The sequence below is a fragment of the Cryptomeria japonica genome, chromosome 6, assembly GCF_030272615.1.
Source record: "Cryptomeria japonica chromosome 6, Sugi_1.0, whole genome shotgun sequence".
NCBI lineage: Eukaryota > Viridiplantae > Streptophyta > Pinopsida > Cupressales > Cupressaceae > Cryptomeria > Cryptomeria japonica.
In genome coordinates, this window is record NC_081410.1 from 323,828,241 (window position 1) to 323,846,346 (window position 18,106).

The following is an 18,106-nucleotide window of genomic DNA, read 5'->3' on the forward strand; positions in this document are numbered from 1 at the left end:
TATAGTTGTAAATAAATATTTGATTCATAAGTAAAACACAACATACCAATCTGATGTCCCAGTAATGATTGCAATAATCTACCTGTGAATGAATACTGTCTGCAAAGAATCTGATCTGCGAATCAAATAATTATCCTTCAATGCCCCTCCATTGAATGCTGGCTTATTCTTCTTATACCTCCTCCATCGGTTTTGTAGGGGTGTGATCCTCCCTTAAGTTGTGACCACTGAAAGGGAAGTGTCCCTTCCTTGCAAATCGCATGACTCTTCATGCCTCTTCGTACTTAATCTTCTTATCCAAATCGTTGTCGTTGAGTAAGGAGAGAGTCGATCCAATAGTAGTTTCATTACCTTTGTTCTGTATCATCCCAGTTATTGTCGTCAGGCAACTATAACCCATGAAATTGTGAAGTCTTACTATGTAAGACAATTTCATGTTAAAGTTTACAGATAATGGGGTTTCAGATTGGGAATATGACAATCTGCCTTTCCCGAAATTGCTTGTCCTCAAGCAATGATTGAGTTAACTATAATTTTCTCAAAGCAAGGATTCCTAACTAACCCTTGAAATTTATTATTTTAAAACAATTTTTCTCTCATCAATTGCAATCATAAATAGTGAACTCATCTATTTTTGGGAGGATTAGAAGCGTGACACACATCAATTCTCTTCTAGATAACCTCATGTCTTTTTGCTAAGCATTAGTCTCGGGCACACATGGAAACACCTCAAATATGAACCAAGCACGGAGTATACAATAAAAAACATGGTGCATTCACATAAAAACACGGAGCATACACATGAAACACAGAGCATTCCATGCTAATTATTACTAGATCCTTCTTATTAAGTAGAATGCATCCATTCCTTACTTGACAATGAAACCTTGAGGTTTTATGAAGAGGTTTCAGCTGCCATATTTATGAGGGTCTTGTGATTACTAGATTGGTTCCTCCATAAAGCTCCATCTGTTCATTATCCCTTCTTCTTTTTGATTGTATGCTATTAAGATTTCCTTCATCATACCTTGCATTTTTTATAGGATTCTCTTTGATCTCTTCGTTAGTGGTTTCTTCTATCTTATGGGCTAGACCTCTCTTTTCACATTTATGCCCTAGTTCCCATTTCTCCTTACACTTGTAGCATGAGTTTTACTTTTTCAGTTTCACCTTTATGGCAAATGTGCTCACTAAAATATTCCCCTTAATTTTTTTCAATTTTTTTCCAGTTACAACACCACAAGCACCCGTTAGGATTAGTAAACAAAAAATCAGAAACAGTGTTGAAAGTAACCCTTCCACTTTCTAATCACCAAGAACCCAATGTGGGAAGGTGAGAGCACATGGTGCTAAGGGGATCATTAGCTCAATGCTCTGCTGGAAACTACAATGCAAAGAGCCCCTTTCGCTTATCCAGCAGATGATAGAACTTCCACAGCAGTTTGGCGGTGCAACCAGCCAATTACAAGATTACAAGGAACTGGAAATAGCAACAATCACTCAACCACTTATCTAGTGGGAGGACTAGAAATAGAATTGCAATCTACTAGACCACTTATTCAGCGGGAGGAAAGTGTTACAATAATAAAAGAAAGGCGGCATGCCAGCCTCTTCCACTTATTCAGTGGGTCCTGAGCAACAATCCAAAATAGATAGTTGTTAGTACTACTAATCAACTTTACAAAGCACAATATGAATTTTCAGATTATGAGATATCACTGTCCAAAGATAGGCAACAAAGCCAGCCTCTTCCACTTATGTAGTGGGACTAAGAGTAAACAAGAAACTTGTTGTTAGTACTACTAACTAACATTACAAGATGAATATGAATGGTAAAACAAGTGCTGATAACAAGTCTAACAGCTGGAAATGAAATATAGGCACTCCCAAAACCAATACAAACCAACCACACCAAGAACACGCTCCACAATAACAATTTCAGACTTAGATATACTACCCACACGCTGAAAAACACAGACCAGCAGCCTAAAAACCCACTGAAAGCTCACAACTCAACCCACACTTAATGGAAAAATTGTAATATCCCCTTTTCCGCTCTAGTTGGTTTGGGGATTGTTGGCCAATTCCGAGACCCGTTGGTCAATCAGAGGCAAAAATTAGGGTTTTCTATTTTCTAGGAGGATGCTTTGGCAGTTTTGGTGGCTTGCATGTTTAAAAACTATTTAAAAAGTGGTTTTCAATTGTTTGTTTTTTTTGTTTTATGACCCGTGGGCCCCGTTTTTGGAAACCCACGCAGGGAACCCAACCACCTGGGCAGGACCCAGGTAGAACCCAAGTTGAACCTAAGGTGAACCAGGACCGGGCATGAACCAAGACTCGGACCCAGGCCAAAAAGGGAAGAACTGATAACTTAGACAAAATGAGAGCCCAAGGCCTTTATTTATAATCTTCTCTCCAAATCGAACTTCCTTTCCCTCCAATATGGGATTAAACATTGACATTCAAATTTCTTTTAATTTGCCTTTCATTTCATTTCGTTCCATCTCCTTCCCAAATTGCCCAAGTGCATAGATGAGTCACTTTATTAAAATTGCCAATAATATAATAAGTGAGCGCTCAACATAACTTAGGGAAATGACTTTTATATTTTTTATTTAGCAACAATGTATTTCTCCCTTCAGCAAAAATTAAATATATTGTAAAGTCATAATCCCTTTTAATGAAAAATACCTCCATGGATGTCCAAACTTAGGCTATAAGCTGATATATTAAATATCAAAACGACCCCCTTTATTTCATACACCATTTACGCCTAGGCCAAGGGGAAAATAATAAAGTATTAAAAAATACTTTAATTCACATATACCGAAAACTGCTCAAAATAATCTGAAGGCTGGAATACTGAAAAATTGCACTGCCTGCAATAGCTTCTGAACTAGACCACAGCAACCTGCCAAAAATAGCACTAGCAAAAATACTACTTACTATAAATAGCACACTGCTAAAAATAGTAAGTGTTTCCAAAGTGATTTTTACCACAGTCTGAGCAGTCATCGCAACTTACTAAAAATAGTAAGTCCGGAAAAGTCTTCAGATTCATTTGCATGTTACACCATAGCGAAGCTCTCTGAAAACCCAGAGAAATAAGCTACTCTCGCCTCCACTTACTAAAAATAGTAATTTTGCCAAACTTCGTTGCTTGCTATGCATGTACCATCATTTCGGAGCTTTCCGAAAACCCAAACTGACAAACTCCAACATGTAGGCCGCAAAAAATGTCGTAACATCCTTCTAGAAAATAGGAAACCCTAATTCTACCTCCTCTACCTGACCAAAGGGTCTCAAAATTGGCCAACAGACCCCAAAACAAACTAGAGTGAAAAAGGGGATGTTACAGTTCGCCCTTCCCAAAATTGCTTGTCCTCAAACAATGCCACCACAAATCAAGAAAATTTTAAACTGATCCACACCCAAACAAGTACGATCTCAGGGTCCCATAACTGTCTCAGGAACAACCCACCTTTCCAATGTTGTGCCACTCTGATCAAATCAGTGAAAACATCATGCCAAAAATGCACTATCCTCCCTTTTGACTCCAAAATGTTACCATCCATGATACTCAGGCTGAAAAATCTTGCAGGACTGAAATCAATATCATGCAGCAGCTCATGCCCATAAAGCTCTGAGTAATCATTATCAACAATGCCACTGTCTATCACAAGCCTGAGCAATAGGAAATAAAGTCTACTCAACTCATGATCAAACTCCACAACATATCTCCCCAAGGTGTCAATCAAACACATGACTGTAAATGTGACTTCTCCAAATCTTCCTACAAGGAGGAAAACAATCCTTTGCAAGAGCTCAAAAAACTCATTCTCATAACTCCACATGAATCTACTAGGCCTCAAATTAAACTATTATGATACAACGATGGAGACTTCTGAAATCTCTTATAATTCCCCCTCCAAGCACCTCAAAATGATGAACCATAGAAAGCAAAGGTTCATTGTCCCAATCATAAGTAGAAGAGAGGGCATAACAATAACCACTAGTTACAACTTGAACACTTCCCATACACAGATACTGATTCCCCCAACTCGCCATACCTCTCATCTGAGACCATAAACCTGTCCTACCAGGCGACTGTGAATTCTGAAAAAGAGTACACCAGCAGCTCACCAAGGCTGAAATGATTGACTTGAGATCTGATTTTAGGAAAATCAGCATCCAAGAAGATGAACAGCTGCTGCAATTTGCAACGCAGGAAATCGTCATCCAAAACAACACATCTGCTCACGTCCAAGGCTGGAAATTTCCTCTCAAGTGACTCCAACTCCACATCGAACCATCCTTTGCTCAGAATATCTTCCCAATCCACTAGTTGATGAGCAAAAGGAACCATCAAATGGCTAGTAAAGAAGGGAACAACACCATCAAGACTAAAAAATTTGTTCCTTATCCCTCCAAAGATCCTTCTTTCCACATGTAATAAGCTCCATCAAACCATGTTGACGATCTCGAGCCTAGATACCCAACCGAAAGTGATCTTCAATACACTGAAAAGAAAATTCAACACATCCCCATGTGCTAATAAGGACCAAGTGCATACTTCAGAAATTGATGTTTCCTCTAGCAAACCCTTGAAGCCTAACCATGAAAGTTTCAACAACATTGGAGTATGGGACAAATGTTGTCCTCAAATCCAACTCCCAAAATGGACTAGTATGAGCCTTATTATTATTCAACCCAAGGAATAGGTTATCAAGCATGCAATCACCACATTTTGGTCCTTCTTTCTCCCCTACTTCATGAGTAACAAGTCTGAAATCTCCACTCCTTGCTGCTGCAATGAAACCATAGTCAATTACTAAACAGTGTTTAAACCAACACCTTGATGTCAAAGATGTTGAAATCATCCTAATACAACACTTCCCAAGTGGAGTCTTCATCCTCAACCCCACTTATGCATTCAGTATCAAGCAGCCTCGGAAGATTACTATTCACAAAGCGTGGCACATCCTCATGGTTTGACATCACATCATCCATACACTGGAAACCATACTCAGTCTCATGTTCGATCACTTCACCACATGTTTTATCATCCATCAGGAAGAGAGGGTTTTCATAACTTTTCTCAATACCCACTTCAAAGAGAGGGTTATCAAGAACTTGGAAGCCATCCCTTTCCTCTTGCTCACTTCCATCTTGTTGATCCGAATCTGCACATGCAACTTTTGTTTTTCTTGTGAAATTCTCAAGATCAAACTCTTCTCGAAGACTATCAAGCTCACCAATTACCTGCTTGATTTCTTTAGCTCTTGGTGCATTCTCTTGCTCCCTGAAAAGCTTGAAATCAGCAAACTTATCTTCTACCTCCATTAGAGCCAATTGAGTATTTTCTAACATGTCCTATGTTGACTCAAGTTCAAGAGTAAGCTCTTCAACTTTCCTCTCTTTTCCTTGTAAAGCACTAAGGATCTTCTTTGCAAATTCGATGGCATAATCACGATCAGTGATCAGTTGTATGCACTCTGATTTCATTGTCTCCAAAGAGTCTTTGATTAGTTGCAGATTAGGGAGAGCAACTTCATCCTTAACTCCTTTCCGTCTCTCTTCAATTTGAGCCTTGCAATAGATTTCTTTTATCAAACTATGTGTACAGTCAAACCCAGATAGAACCCATACCTCATTCTCGAAGGACCTCATGAATTTATCCTTCCACTCGTGAACATGCAAAGGTGGTGTACTAGTCATTGGCTGTAACTGAAAATCAGAACTTTATTTCTTGTCTTCGCTGCCCTCAAAGCTGCTCCAAGACTCCTTTTCTTCACCACCCACTAGTTGCAATTGCTCAATATCATGAAGAGGATCAGATTCTACTAAATCTTCAAGTTTTTGCTTACCACCAACTTCATGAATGGGTAAATCAGATTTGTGTTTTAGAAACTCTTTCAACTTTCCATCATCAAGAACCATATGGTCCTCTAGCTTTACAACACAATCTGTTTGTTAAGCCTCATCAAGATCAAAGGAAAATTCATCCCACACGGTTTCCTCGTCGTCCTTACTTGCCTTCACACCTGGATCCCAAATGTCAAAGGGCTGATTACTTTGCTTAGTTAAAAGGTGCTACCCATAGCTCCAAGTATTATCCAGATCTGGTGGTCTACCATGAGGGTAACCAATTATTTCATAATGTGAACATAGATCAACAACAAGCTGAAAAACAAACTCCAACTTAGATTTTTGAATCTTCTCTTGGTTTCCACACATTGCTATTCTCACCAAGAGCAATGCTAGAAACGAGGGATGTTCCATCTTCCCACTCAAAGACTGGATTGTCATATGTCTTTTGTATACCCATCTCAAACAATGGGTTATCATTGGAAACCACAAACTGATTTTCCAAAGAAAGTGAACTACTGCTATGATGAATACCAAAATCAGAATCTTTGTCATACCTTTCAGCAGTGATTCCATGGCTGCCCCAAGTCTCATGTACCTCCTCTTCAAAGCTTGTCTCATCATCATTTTTAGCTAAGTGAACATAATCATAATCAACAAATCCCAAACTATGGTTTGACTCCTTGCCAGGATGAGGTGATGGTGATGAAACAATGCTAGACTCAATTAGAGGGGAACCAAAAGAATTCACACCTCCTTGTCGTTGATCTATCATAGTTTGTTCTATAGTACCTTCTTTAATCTTCATCTTCTCTTCCTCTGGAAGCACATGAGTGCATTCAAAACTATCACTAGCTCCATAAGAAACATTATGGAACTCATCATGCACAACCTCAGCTACTAATTTTTCTTCTTGAATGACAACCTCATCAACAGTAGTTGCATGCATCACCAGAGAATCTTCATGAAGCACTATCTCAAGGTTATGTGTCAAAGCACCAACTCCATCATTCATCTTTGTGTTAAACATAGTTTTTTCAAACTATTCCTTATGGTTGGATTTGGATTTTGCAAGAACTTTTACCAACCCCCTTTTAATAACTAGATCCTCCATCAAATTAATATTAACTCACGCATAGACTTATCTATGGTAGACATTCTTCCAAACTCTAATATCCAACCAAAAAAACCATGACCCAACAGGATAGAAGGGAGAACTTGTGCTCTGATCAACTGAACACACATGCTGGCAGGAAAACCGGCTCTGATACCATTGAAATATTCCCAAGCATAACCGCCTGGGGCATAGAAAGAGAACGAGCCACTACCCAAAATGAGCTGACAAACGAACAGAGAGTGATGAACGAAAACATGCCACAGCAACACCAAAACCAGCAACTTGAAAATCAACACACGGCACTCCAGAATCAGTAAACTCGAACACACACTAGCAATGAATCCATCCATTCTTTTGAGTGAAGAACAATCCCCAAACTCAGCTATTCGCTATCTTTCAAGCAAGAAGCTAAGCAAATAGTCTAGGAGGTAAGCATTCCTCAATGCATTCCAACAACATTTCGACAGCACTCCGTTATAAAATTCTTGGATACCCAAAATGAGAGCCCAAGGCCTTTATTTATAATCTTCTCTCCAAATCGAACTTCCTTTCCCTCCAATATTGGATTAAACACTGACATTCAAATTTCTTTTAATTTGCCTTTCATTGCATTTCATTCCATCTCCTTCCCAATCGCCCAAGTGCATAAATGAGTCAATTAAAATTGCCAATAATATAATAAGTGAGCACTCAACATAACTTAGGGAAATGACTTTTAAATATTTTATTTAGCAACAATGTATTTCTCCCTTCAACAAATATCAAATATATTGTTAAGTCATAATCCCTTTTATTGAAAAATACCTCCATGGGCGTCCAGACTTAGGCTATAAGCTAATAAATTAAATATCAAATCGACCCCCTTTATGTCATACACCATTTATGCCTAAGCCAAGGGGAAAATAATAAAGTATAAAAGAATACTTTAATTCTCATATACCGAATACTGCTCAAAATAATCTCAAGGTTGGAATCCTTAAAATTGTACTACATGCCATAGCTTCTAAACTAGACCACAGCAACCTGCCAAAAATAGTACTTACTATAAATAGCACATTGCTAAAAATAGTAAGTGTTTCCAAAGTGATTTTTACCACATTCTAAGTAGTCGTCGCAATTTACTAAAAATAGTAAGTCCGGAAAAGTATTCAAATTCATTTGCATGTTACACCATCGTGAAGCTCTCTCAAAACCTAGAAAACCCTAGAAAAAACCAGAGAAATAAGCTTCTCTCGCCTCCACTTACTAAAAATAGTAAGTTTGCCAAACTTCGTTGCTTGCTATGCATGTACCATCACTGCGAAGCTTTCCAAAAGCCCAGAAGGAATCCAAAACCCAAACTGACAAACTCAAACATGTAGGCCACCAAAAATGCCGTAACATCCTCCTAGAAAATAGAAACCCTAATTCTGCCTCTGACTAACCAATGGGTCTCTGAATTGGCCAACAGACCCTAAAACAAACTAGAGCCGAAAAGGGGGCATTACATTGCTTAAAAATAGCTACCTTTCCTTCAAGATACTAGATAGGAGATCTTTGTGGGTTTGAGGGGAGTCTAAGTGACTGAAATCTTTCCATCGATAGTTAACCAGACCATTTGTGAAAGACTTTAATAAATAGTTTTGAACTTGAGGGCCCCAAGACTAAAGCAACACTTGTTTGTCTTGCAAAAGCTCTTTGTTTTGGTTTAACGGAGGGGATCCGTTCCAAGAATCATCCCAAAATTTGGCTTTATCACCAATCTTAATGACCCAAGACAAATAAGGTAGATTTACTTGTCTATACTTAACAATAAAATTCCACATGTTTGATCTTTTTGGGGGATTCGCAATTGTGAAAATTCTCTCTGGCTGATTTGAATCTAAGTACTTAGCTTTAATGATTTGGGCCCATTTTGAAGTAGACTTTAAATATAAATTTCATACTAATTTTGCCCCCAAGCTAAGATTTTTGTCATCTAAATCATGTATACCTGATCTTCCCTCCCATTTAGATCTACAAATGTTTTGCTAGGAAACTAAAGGTATTTTACACTTGCTGTCAATATTTCTCTTCCACAGGAAACTTCTCAAAGCTCTTTCAATTGTATGGAGGACTCGTTTAGGGGCTTCGCTTTGATTGATGCATGTTCTATCTATAAATTGAAGGTTGGATCATTACAAGCAAATAGGTAGATACCCCATCATTTCTATGCCTTGGGTCCGAATCGAACATGCATGCTTATGGAGAGAGCATTCGAAGCAACGGCCCGAGGGTGGGTGGGAGGACAAAAGGGGTAATCAATGAAGAAGGTGATGACCTAGAACTGATGTGGAAACTAATGTAGAATAAGCTCCAAAGATGAATTGATAACTGAATTAAGTCATCAAATAGAAATGTCATCCATCAAATTTGAAAAAACAAATCAAGCGGATTGACTTGATAGATGGCGAAATCAATCGGATTAAGCTACTCCACTACGAAGGAAAATCAGACAGATGGACCCTGATCAAGCAAATTGACCTAGTCCACAGCTATGGAATAAATCGCCAATACAAGGCCCAATCATCAAAAGAAGGGAGCCAAATTAAGCTCTAGGGCCGACTGACCCTTGGTGACATACATGACCACCTGCCAGGAATGGGTAAGCATTGCTTAAAAACAAAAAAAGTTTTTAGCACCTAGGGGTTGGCACCCTAGATGCCCATAGGACCCTCAATGCTAATGAGAGACAAGAAAATTAGCCTACAACCGGGTGGTGACACTGGGGCGGGCAGTGCTAATAGGAGCGATAGGGTGGCAAGCAATAGGTCGCCCCACCTCGTGCTAGAAGCGTGTGCATATGCATCGAACCCCCTAAATAATATATGTCAGCCTCCAAACATATGGCATAAAAACAAATTTGTAAATAGCAAAAATTGAATACTAAAAGATGCCAAATCTATTAAGTATTAAAGCCTATCATGCCAACCAATGAAATTGGATCTTGCAATCAATATATGGATCCAAATGAATATTAATTCAACCAATTAATGCTCATAGACATAGTTGGAATACTTGCAGAGTACTCAACAAGTTTTGAAAAACACGCATTTTTTTACTTGACAAGTATTTATGCCATTAACTCACAAAAAACTCACGGAGTTTTTGGGAAAAACTCACCGAGTTTTTGGCATGTTTTTCACAAAAAACCTCAACAACTGGCAAAATCTCGGCTACATAAAGAAAAGAGGCCCAAACACGTAAAAAAATTATCTAATTTTTTTCCAAGTCAATCTCATTCTCTTCATCAGAATATATACATGAAATATAACGTCTAAGTATACGAAAGGAAGTTATATTTCAAGTATATTGTGGCAGGATGTTTGAGAGTGGTTCAATATCTCTAGGAGTTGTAATGCAAATTCTAGGTTTTAAAAGATCTTTTAAATTTTTAGATAGTCAAATTTTAGTAACCAACATGCTCATATCAACATTCTCTCACTCTCTCTATCTCACTCACTTTATCTGCCCCGAATTTTAGACCTATCTCCCTATCACTCTTCCTCTCTCCACCACTCTCTATCTCACTCTCTCCTCTCCCACCCAAGATCTAGACCTATCTCTCTACCTCTCTCTCTCTCTCTCTCACCCTCAAACCCCCGCGAGGGGTGCTACCTCAACTTCATTTTGGTGAGGTGAAGAAGCCACATGAACTACTAGGACTAGACCCTCTACTTCTATCTCTCCCCTAGTTTTCACTAGAATTGGGAAGAGGAAGATGTAAAATGTTTTGATGTAGTACTGAATTTTAGTTTTACAAAAACAATTTGCTATTTCATTTTGTTTCAATTTATCAGCCATCAACATTCCACAAGAGGATGCCATTTTGTACCCAATTTACATTTAAATCAATCAAATATATCTAAACTCAGCTTGTTTCTTTTATGTAATCATTTATTGACTCATTGGATGCATCTCCTCATTGAATTTTGCAAAAAAAATGCATTTCTAATTAAATCTAAGCAATTTTTTAAGTTGTCGAGCTTTTGCCAAGTTTTTTTGTTAGGCCTTGGCGAGTTTTTTCTTTTGGCAAGTAATTCAACTACAACGAACAGATGGTAGGTCCGGATTGAACCAATGAGATGGAAATATATGATGTCCTTGCCAATGATAATGAAGCCTTAATATCAACCACCAAGGGTTATTGTTGCCTCCAATAAGAAAAACACTCCAACCACAATATGAGCTCGTGACTTGTTTAGAGTATTAATTAAATCAGTTATAAAACAATACCTTGAAGGTAAAAGCATAGACCCCAATGATGAAGCACTTTTCTCGATGATGAAGTTGACTAAGGAGCCTAGATAAGGCTAAGCCCAACTCAAGCTGAGTCTGCATGGATCACACAACAAGGTCTATACAATAGGTCGACGGCATTGGAGAAGCACTGATGGTGGTGAGATACTTGCACCAGGAAATAAGAGGAGTTGATCGCCCAAGAACAAAGGCTAGAATACTACAAACTAGAGAATGTGTCCAATCCAATACAAGGCAGCAATCAAACAAACCGTTGATGAGGAGAGCCCAATCTCGTGCTTATGGTTGACTTCACAATGTGAGATATTAAGGCACCAATAACATAAGACGCTTGCCTATGCTAGAGACACTCACCAAATTGGCACAAGACTATTCTTAACCGAATGCAACACATCAAGAGTCAAAACGCAATTGGGCCAAAAAGTGAACCTTGGAGCTGCCAAAGAAAACATGGAATCTGCCAATGAAAGAGCTCGTCAATATTGATGCGGCTTGATCAAGTGTTGCATGTAAAGGTCGATCTGATTCAGATCGGCACAAATTTAGGCCTATCACCGATCAAAGCATTGGAGAAAATATAAGGGCTGCAAATCTGAATATGCCAAAGATATTGATATAGCTGATCACAAATAAAACCATCTACTAGAAGACGATCCAGACAAGAGGACAACATAAATCTTCCTTGCCAATAAAAGAGAACAACCCGATCTCAATGTCAATGTGATATAGCTCCAAGAAAAGGAATCAAGCAATTACTTGATGCAAAAATGCTGTAATAAATTGGATATGTTGCTGATCACTTGCACCTTAAACTTGGTATGTAATCAATAAAGCCGATATAAATTGACCCTGCCCACGATGCAAACTGATGTCGGGCTGATAAAAGGCAAAATAGAAAATTTAAAATTTTCAAACGTTGTTACCAAAATCATACCACTATAGATTAAGAATAGCCAAAATTTTTGCCATATAGACAAAAATAAACAGAAATATGGCCGTATTGAGCCAAAAAGTTGCCTAATATGTGAATATCAATCCACAGAAAATTGCCAACACACGAATTGATGTGCACAACAAATGTAATAAACCGAGAATGAAACACCCGGGACCTCAAAACTCCACACTGGCAAAATTCCTCAGATTTGGAATGAGTTGCAGGCTGAATGGCTCTAATACCATGTAGGAGAACAACTCCAGAGCCAAGATCACAACCTGCAGAAACCTTCATGGGAGAACCAACTATATCACCAAATGAGATGAAATATAATGAATTGAGATGAAAAAACTATGTACATGTGCCTACTTATGTAGGCAAGAGCTAGAGAGGGAGCACCAATGAGCTGCAAGGGTAGGTACAACTACCTGTCAAGTATTGGCACAAAATACTAAATACAAGTAAATAATAAAATATTAATAAAGTTTACCTACTACCTAGGAATATGATATGCCCAAGTAAACTTAAGCTTGTGAGTAAATTATATTTACTCCAATAGTTTCAACTCTTTTGCATGGTTTTCCAAAAGGAAATAGGGTGACAGAATTGAGTCTAGTGGTTGCCAAGTCTCCCTTAGCAATATAATTAATTTTGAGTGACATTATTCAATAATTGACAAATGCCTTGACCAATGTGTCAACCTTCATTTAGTTAATTGTCAAGTCTTATGTGATTCAAACCACATAGGTTATGACCACATTCGTCAATGAACGAACTTATGTTCTCGCAATGTGATGATATTTATTAGCATATTCTCCTAGGTATTTTTTTGTTCTCGTAAATATTCTTTTGTGTTTATGCCCTGCCTATATATGGCATTAGGTTTGATCACCGGCTTTCCCAGTTTAAGGCATACGAGCATCAATTTTTCTTTCAATATCCACAAGGTCTATACATACAAATAAATCTTAAAGATGATCCAGATCCTACATGCACATCATACCTCTGAAATATTTTTTGATTGGATCACACTTTGGAAAATCTATGACAACTACACTTAAACTAGAAAACATTTATAGATTAAGCAAAGATGCAACCAATAAAACAAATGTAAGTGGATCTAGCTAATAAGAGATTAAAAACAAAAACTAACACTTGTATCATTGTAAAGCACATACAGACCTTCCCAATAGTGTATGGAAGCAACAAAAATTGAGTACCAAACAGCTTCCAAAACGATGGCTTCTCAGCTCCTTCAATTTGTAATTCAAGCTCCTTGCTAAGCTCCACATCTATATCTTCTCTGCAAATTACATATAAAGCATATAATTATATCTCAAGATAGATGAAAATGAAAAATCTGAAATTAGCATTAAAGAACATCTCTATATTTTTTCTTAAATGAAGTTTCCAATAGAGATCTGGTATGTAATGTCCCCTTATGACATAAAAAATAGGGACAATTAACTTATGAGAATTAATTGAAAGAGACTTCTTTCCTTAATAGTTTATGATATCACTTAATGAATGATTGGCGTTATGAAGTATAATTGATACCACTTACATTCAGATATTATATGTTATACGGTAAACATTGTCACTGCTATTTTAAATATGGCACTTGGATAAATGCAAAATGATCTTGAATACTATAAATAGCTGATCTGCAACTATGATCGGATTAATTGCTGCTGTCCCTGATATAGCTTGGATGTCTATGCAAGTTTGTGATATCGAATCTGCAGAGGTGAAGAGAGAGTGCTTCTATTTCTGATATGTCACGATGTAATGTATGCTTCAAGTCTCCTTCTGATGATTATAGCAATAATGCTATGAAGCTGTGTCTGATTTGGCAATGGAACTATGCTGATAATGATCCTCAACCACTAACAGTATTGAGAGATGATTGCTGTCTCAGATTCTTACTTGAAACTCATGTACTAATGGTGTTGTGTTTGATAGATATATTTAAGTATGCAACCGTACTGCCAAAGGCAATAAATGCTAAAGAGAACAGATCCATTAGGATACAAACAAGGACAAAAACAAAGACAAAAACAAATTCCAATGTCCTTTTGAAATGAATATTGATCCCCTTTAATATCATAGGATACTAATGGATGGGTGGCAACTCTTAATGTGAACTCTTTATAGCACCTTTTGGCTAACTTGTTTTAGCCAAAATTAATGGATTAACCATCCTTTGCAAGGCGATGCTTAAGGATTGTAAATGATTATAATTTTCCTTGGGCAGCGAATGATGGTACTGGCTTGGCTCGTGTAATGTTCCCTTAATGAATTACTAAAGTTTTGTCTAGATTCTTAAATTGCAAGAGACTTCTTTCTATTTTGATTATTAATGAGGATGATTCTGTAAGGATTATATTGCCAAACACTAGCTCTGGTATAGAATGGAGATTACCATTATAATATATTGATCAAGTATAGAACTTCTATTAATCTGAAAGTTATGTATATATGGGTCGCTATTTCTGATACCTTCCTTTATGTGAAAGCGATATGTTTGCTGCTGATTGGTCCGTATAGATCTTGAAGAATTCTCTGATCGCTTGTCTATGTGATATCTTTTGTAGTTGTGATACTTGGTGCTGTCTCTGATTTAAGTCGCTATTATTGTGCATTCTTAGCCTTGCTATGGGTGGTGGAAAGCCATCCCCAATTGGCTGCTATTTGCTTTATAAGGGTGATCAATTTCTGGACTGAATAAATAAAAAATGCTCAATCCCCCCTGCTCGGATGGATTTGATTGCCATCTTATTTCTCGCTGATTAGATAGTTACATTCTTTGGATGTTAAGAAACATCTCTCTTCAACTTACACAAATCAGCTTCTTACTCAAACCGCACCCTTCCATGATTAATTATTATTATTTGTTTTCTTTATTCAAGTCAAATCAATGCATTAGTTCTATGGTGAAAAGATGTTTTATGCCGATAACTCTTAATTATATTTGGTCTTGGTAGTTGCATCCTTCCTATATAACTATTAATCACTGACTTAATCCAAGGTGGCGATACTTGGTATTTTATAAGACTTTATCGATTTCTTCAAGTATGCAATCATTGATTTGTCAAGGAGATCGCTTTTCCTTAATCTAATTGCCATCATAAAAGCGTTGTATGACCATCATTTGTTCTCTACTCGATAGTTTTTGACTTTCCATAGGAATTAAGCGCTTTGGAGAATACGTCAACCATATGAGATGGAGACATTCCAACAGATGTATGCGAACTGATGGTGAATCATCCATATATCGATTTATGATGATCTTAATGGATCATAGTTATCTATATCAACTCTATAACCGACTCTTGTATTCTCTCCTTACATGATATGATGATCATGTCACTTACTATCTTTATCTGTGATGATGATCATTTATAACTATGTTTGGTCTTCGTATATAATCAATATGCTTGGTGATTGGCAATATATAAATTATATATTTATTATCTTAAATATATAAATTGTGTTTACAATTAAGAATATGTAGATTATGTTTATAATTTATAATATGTAAATTATGTTTATAATATAATATTAATTTATCTTTAGCTGAATATTTCAAGCATATTATTAGTAATAAATATTAATTAAATAATAATATTTAATAAATTCCAAATAATCATTTGTTGGTAATTATTATATTAATTAATAATAATAATTGCTTCATTTGGGATATATATAACAATCAAGGAGGGAACATGACAGCTCGACACCATGATTGGTTGTTTAGGCAACGTCTTCCTCTTGGCTCATGTCTTTTCCTAACAACTAAGATTCTTGTGTGGTGAACGAAATATCCAAGGGATTGTGGTGAATATAGGCTTCTTCCGCAACACAACCTTTATCTTCATTTCTTAATGTTCGGCATTCATTACTCTGTTTCCCTCTGTAGCTATCTCCCATCAGTTAATCACCACAACAGGCAATAGCGATCACTACAATCACTCAATGTTTATTATCTATTACTAATACTTCAGCGATCTTGCACTTTTATCATAGTTGAACCATCAATGAAGTCAAATAACTACTCAGCATATTACTCTCAATTGCTCCACTCATATTATTGCTTGGTACAATAGAATATAAAATAGATAATCGTGAGTGTTGTCCAAGGTTCAGTGCTGAATCATATCAATGGATATTTATATACGAAAGATCTAAGTCTTTTTACTTTCGCTACTGAGAACTTTAGACAAAATACTCCATAGATTAATACTTCGCTGCTGTTATTAAATGTTCATATTCCTCTTAGTCGCTGCCATTTATTCATTAGTCTCTTTAACGCATTGATAATGAGTCTTGACGTGATCCAAGCAATTTGTATCTCTCACTTCATTTGGTCTTCATACATGTTTTGATCGTTATGTTGCTGATATTATAACTTGCTGATCTATTATCTTGGTGTGATAGGCCATTCATCTCTTTGGCATAATCCCTTAATGGTATCATATTGCTTGTTATCCATTGGACTTATCCTTATTCCTGCTAATACAACTGGGAATACCATCTTATTCATAAGACTTCACAGTTTTCCAAACATTTTTTTCTTCTACAAACACATATGTAAACCTACTTCCAACTAGTCTTACTAACTTCTACTGGTCATTTGTGTTCAAGGACTGCCACTCCTTCATCACAGAAGTATTTAATTGCTTTGGTATCATTGGTATAAGAATGGGGACATTATATGGTAACAAGATATACACTCACTACTAACACCAAAGTGAACTTCGTACTACTCTTGAACCAAAGATGTGGCAAAAGTTGAACACTGCAAAGAGCTAAAATAATTCAATGAATGTACAAAAGGAGGCAAAACAAAGGAGGAAACTAAAACAAGAGACTGACTCAAAAATGTTTCATCTACATATAATTCCCGAATGTCGTAGTGAAGATTATGTATTAAAAGAATATTATGCTAAGAACAACATATTTAGTTTTAAGTTAATATCATTAAACATAAAAAACTTTGCACATCTCTTTTCAGCGTAAAAAAGATTGCATATGCTTGTTGCCTAATAAAAAGTAAATATATTTAGTTATACAAAACATATAAAAATAACTATAAAATCCTATTACACCATAGACCTTATCAAAGCTAACTATGTGCTTGAACTAGCAAGATACTACTAGAACTGAACTACTACCTGTTGTGACCTTTTCACACATCGCCCCGTTGCAAACGGGGACCCCCTCTTTTCTACTTTCCACATCTTGTTAGTTTAGGGGTTTTTGGCAGTAGCGGGCAATTTTGAGCTTCTAGTGTCCGAGTCTCGAGTTTTGAAGTGCGATCATGCCTAATTGCTATTAGGGTTTTAGAGTTTTGAATAGGATCAAGTGTGAATAAAATGTCAAATATCTAGATGTGCCAAATTTTGTCTAAGTGTAGACCTTTTGAGCATGAATGAGTTTTAAAATATTCAAGTCGGTGATATTTTTGTGCCTAAGTGTTAAAAGGTCCTTTAGGAGGTGTTTTCTTGCTCCTAGGAGGTTATTCTAGTCAAATTTGCACTTTATCCTGATGGAATCACTATTTCCTCGCTCAAATTTTGATGAATTTGGCTAAGTCCTGATGTGTTTTAATTAGATTTCAAGTGTCCAGTTGATTTTGAGTGGAAAAACCATTAACTTCCTAACAGAAATCTATGTTCTAGTGGTCAAAAAGTCAAAATTCCTGATGGGAGATGCTTTTCCCCCCACATTTCCGATGACCCATGATTTTCCCCCACTCAAAATCCTGATGGGAGATGAATTTCCCCCAGATTTCGAATGGACCCCATTTTTCCCCCATTCATGTTCCTGATGGAGGGCAATTTTCCACCAGGAAGGTATAATTTTGACTAAGTGTTGGAAAAGTATCCTAATGACCCACGTTTTTCCGC

At 36.9% G+C, this 18,106-nt stretch overlaps 1 protein-coding gene across 6 annotated transcripts in view; it reads right to left on the reverse strand.

Annotated features, from left to right (window-relative positions):
• The window catches only part of LOC131044098 (dnaJ protein ERDJ7), a 178,166-nt gene that overhangs the window by 53,729 nt on the left and 106,331 nt on the right, over positions 1-18,106 (reverse strand). For all 6 annotated transcript variants that reach the window (XM_057977381.2, XM_057977366.2, XM_057977357.2 and 3 more), the window contains one exon: positions 13,380-13,500. In XM_057977381.2, coding sequence (XP_057833364.1) covers positions 13,380-13,500 — 121 coding nt within the window. The remainder of the gene's footprint in view (positions 1-13,379; positions 13,501-18,106) is intronic.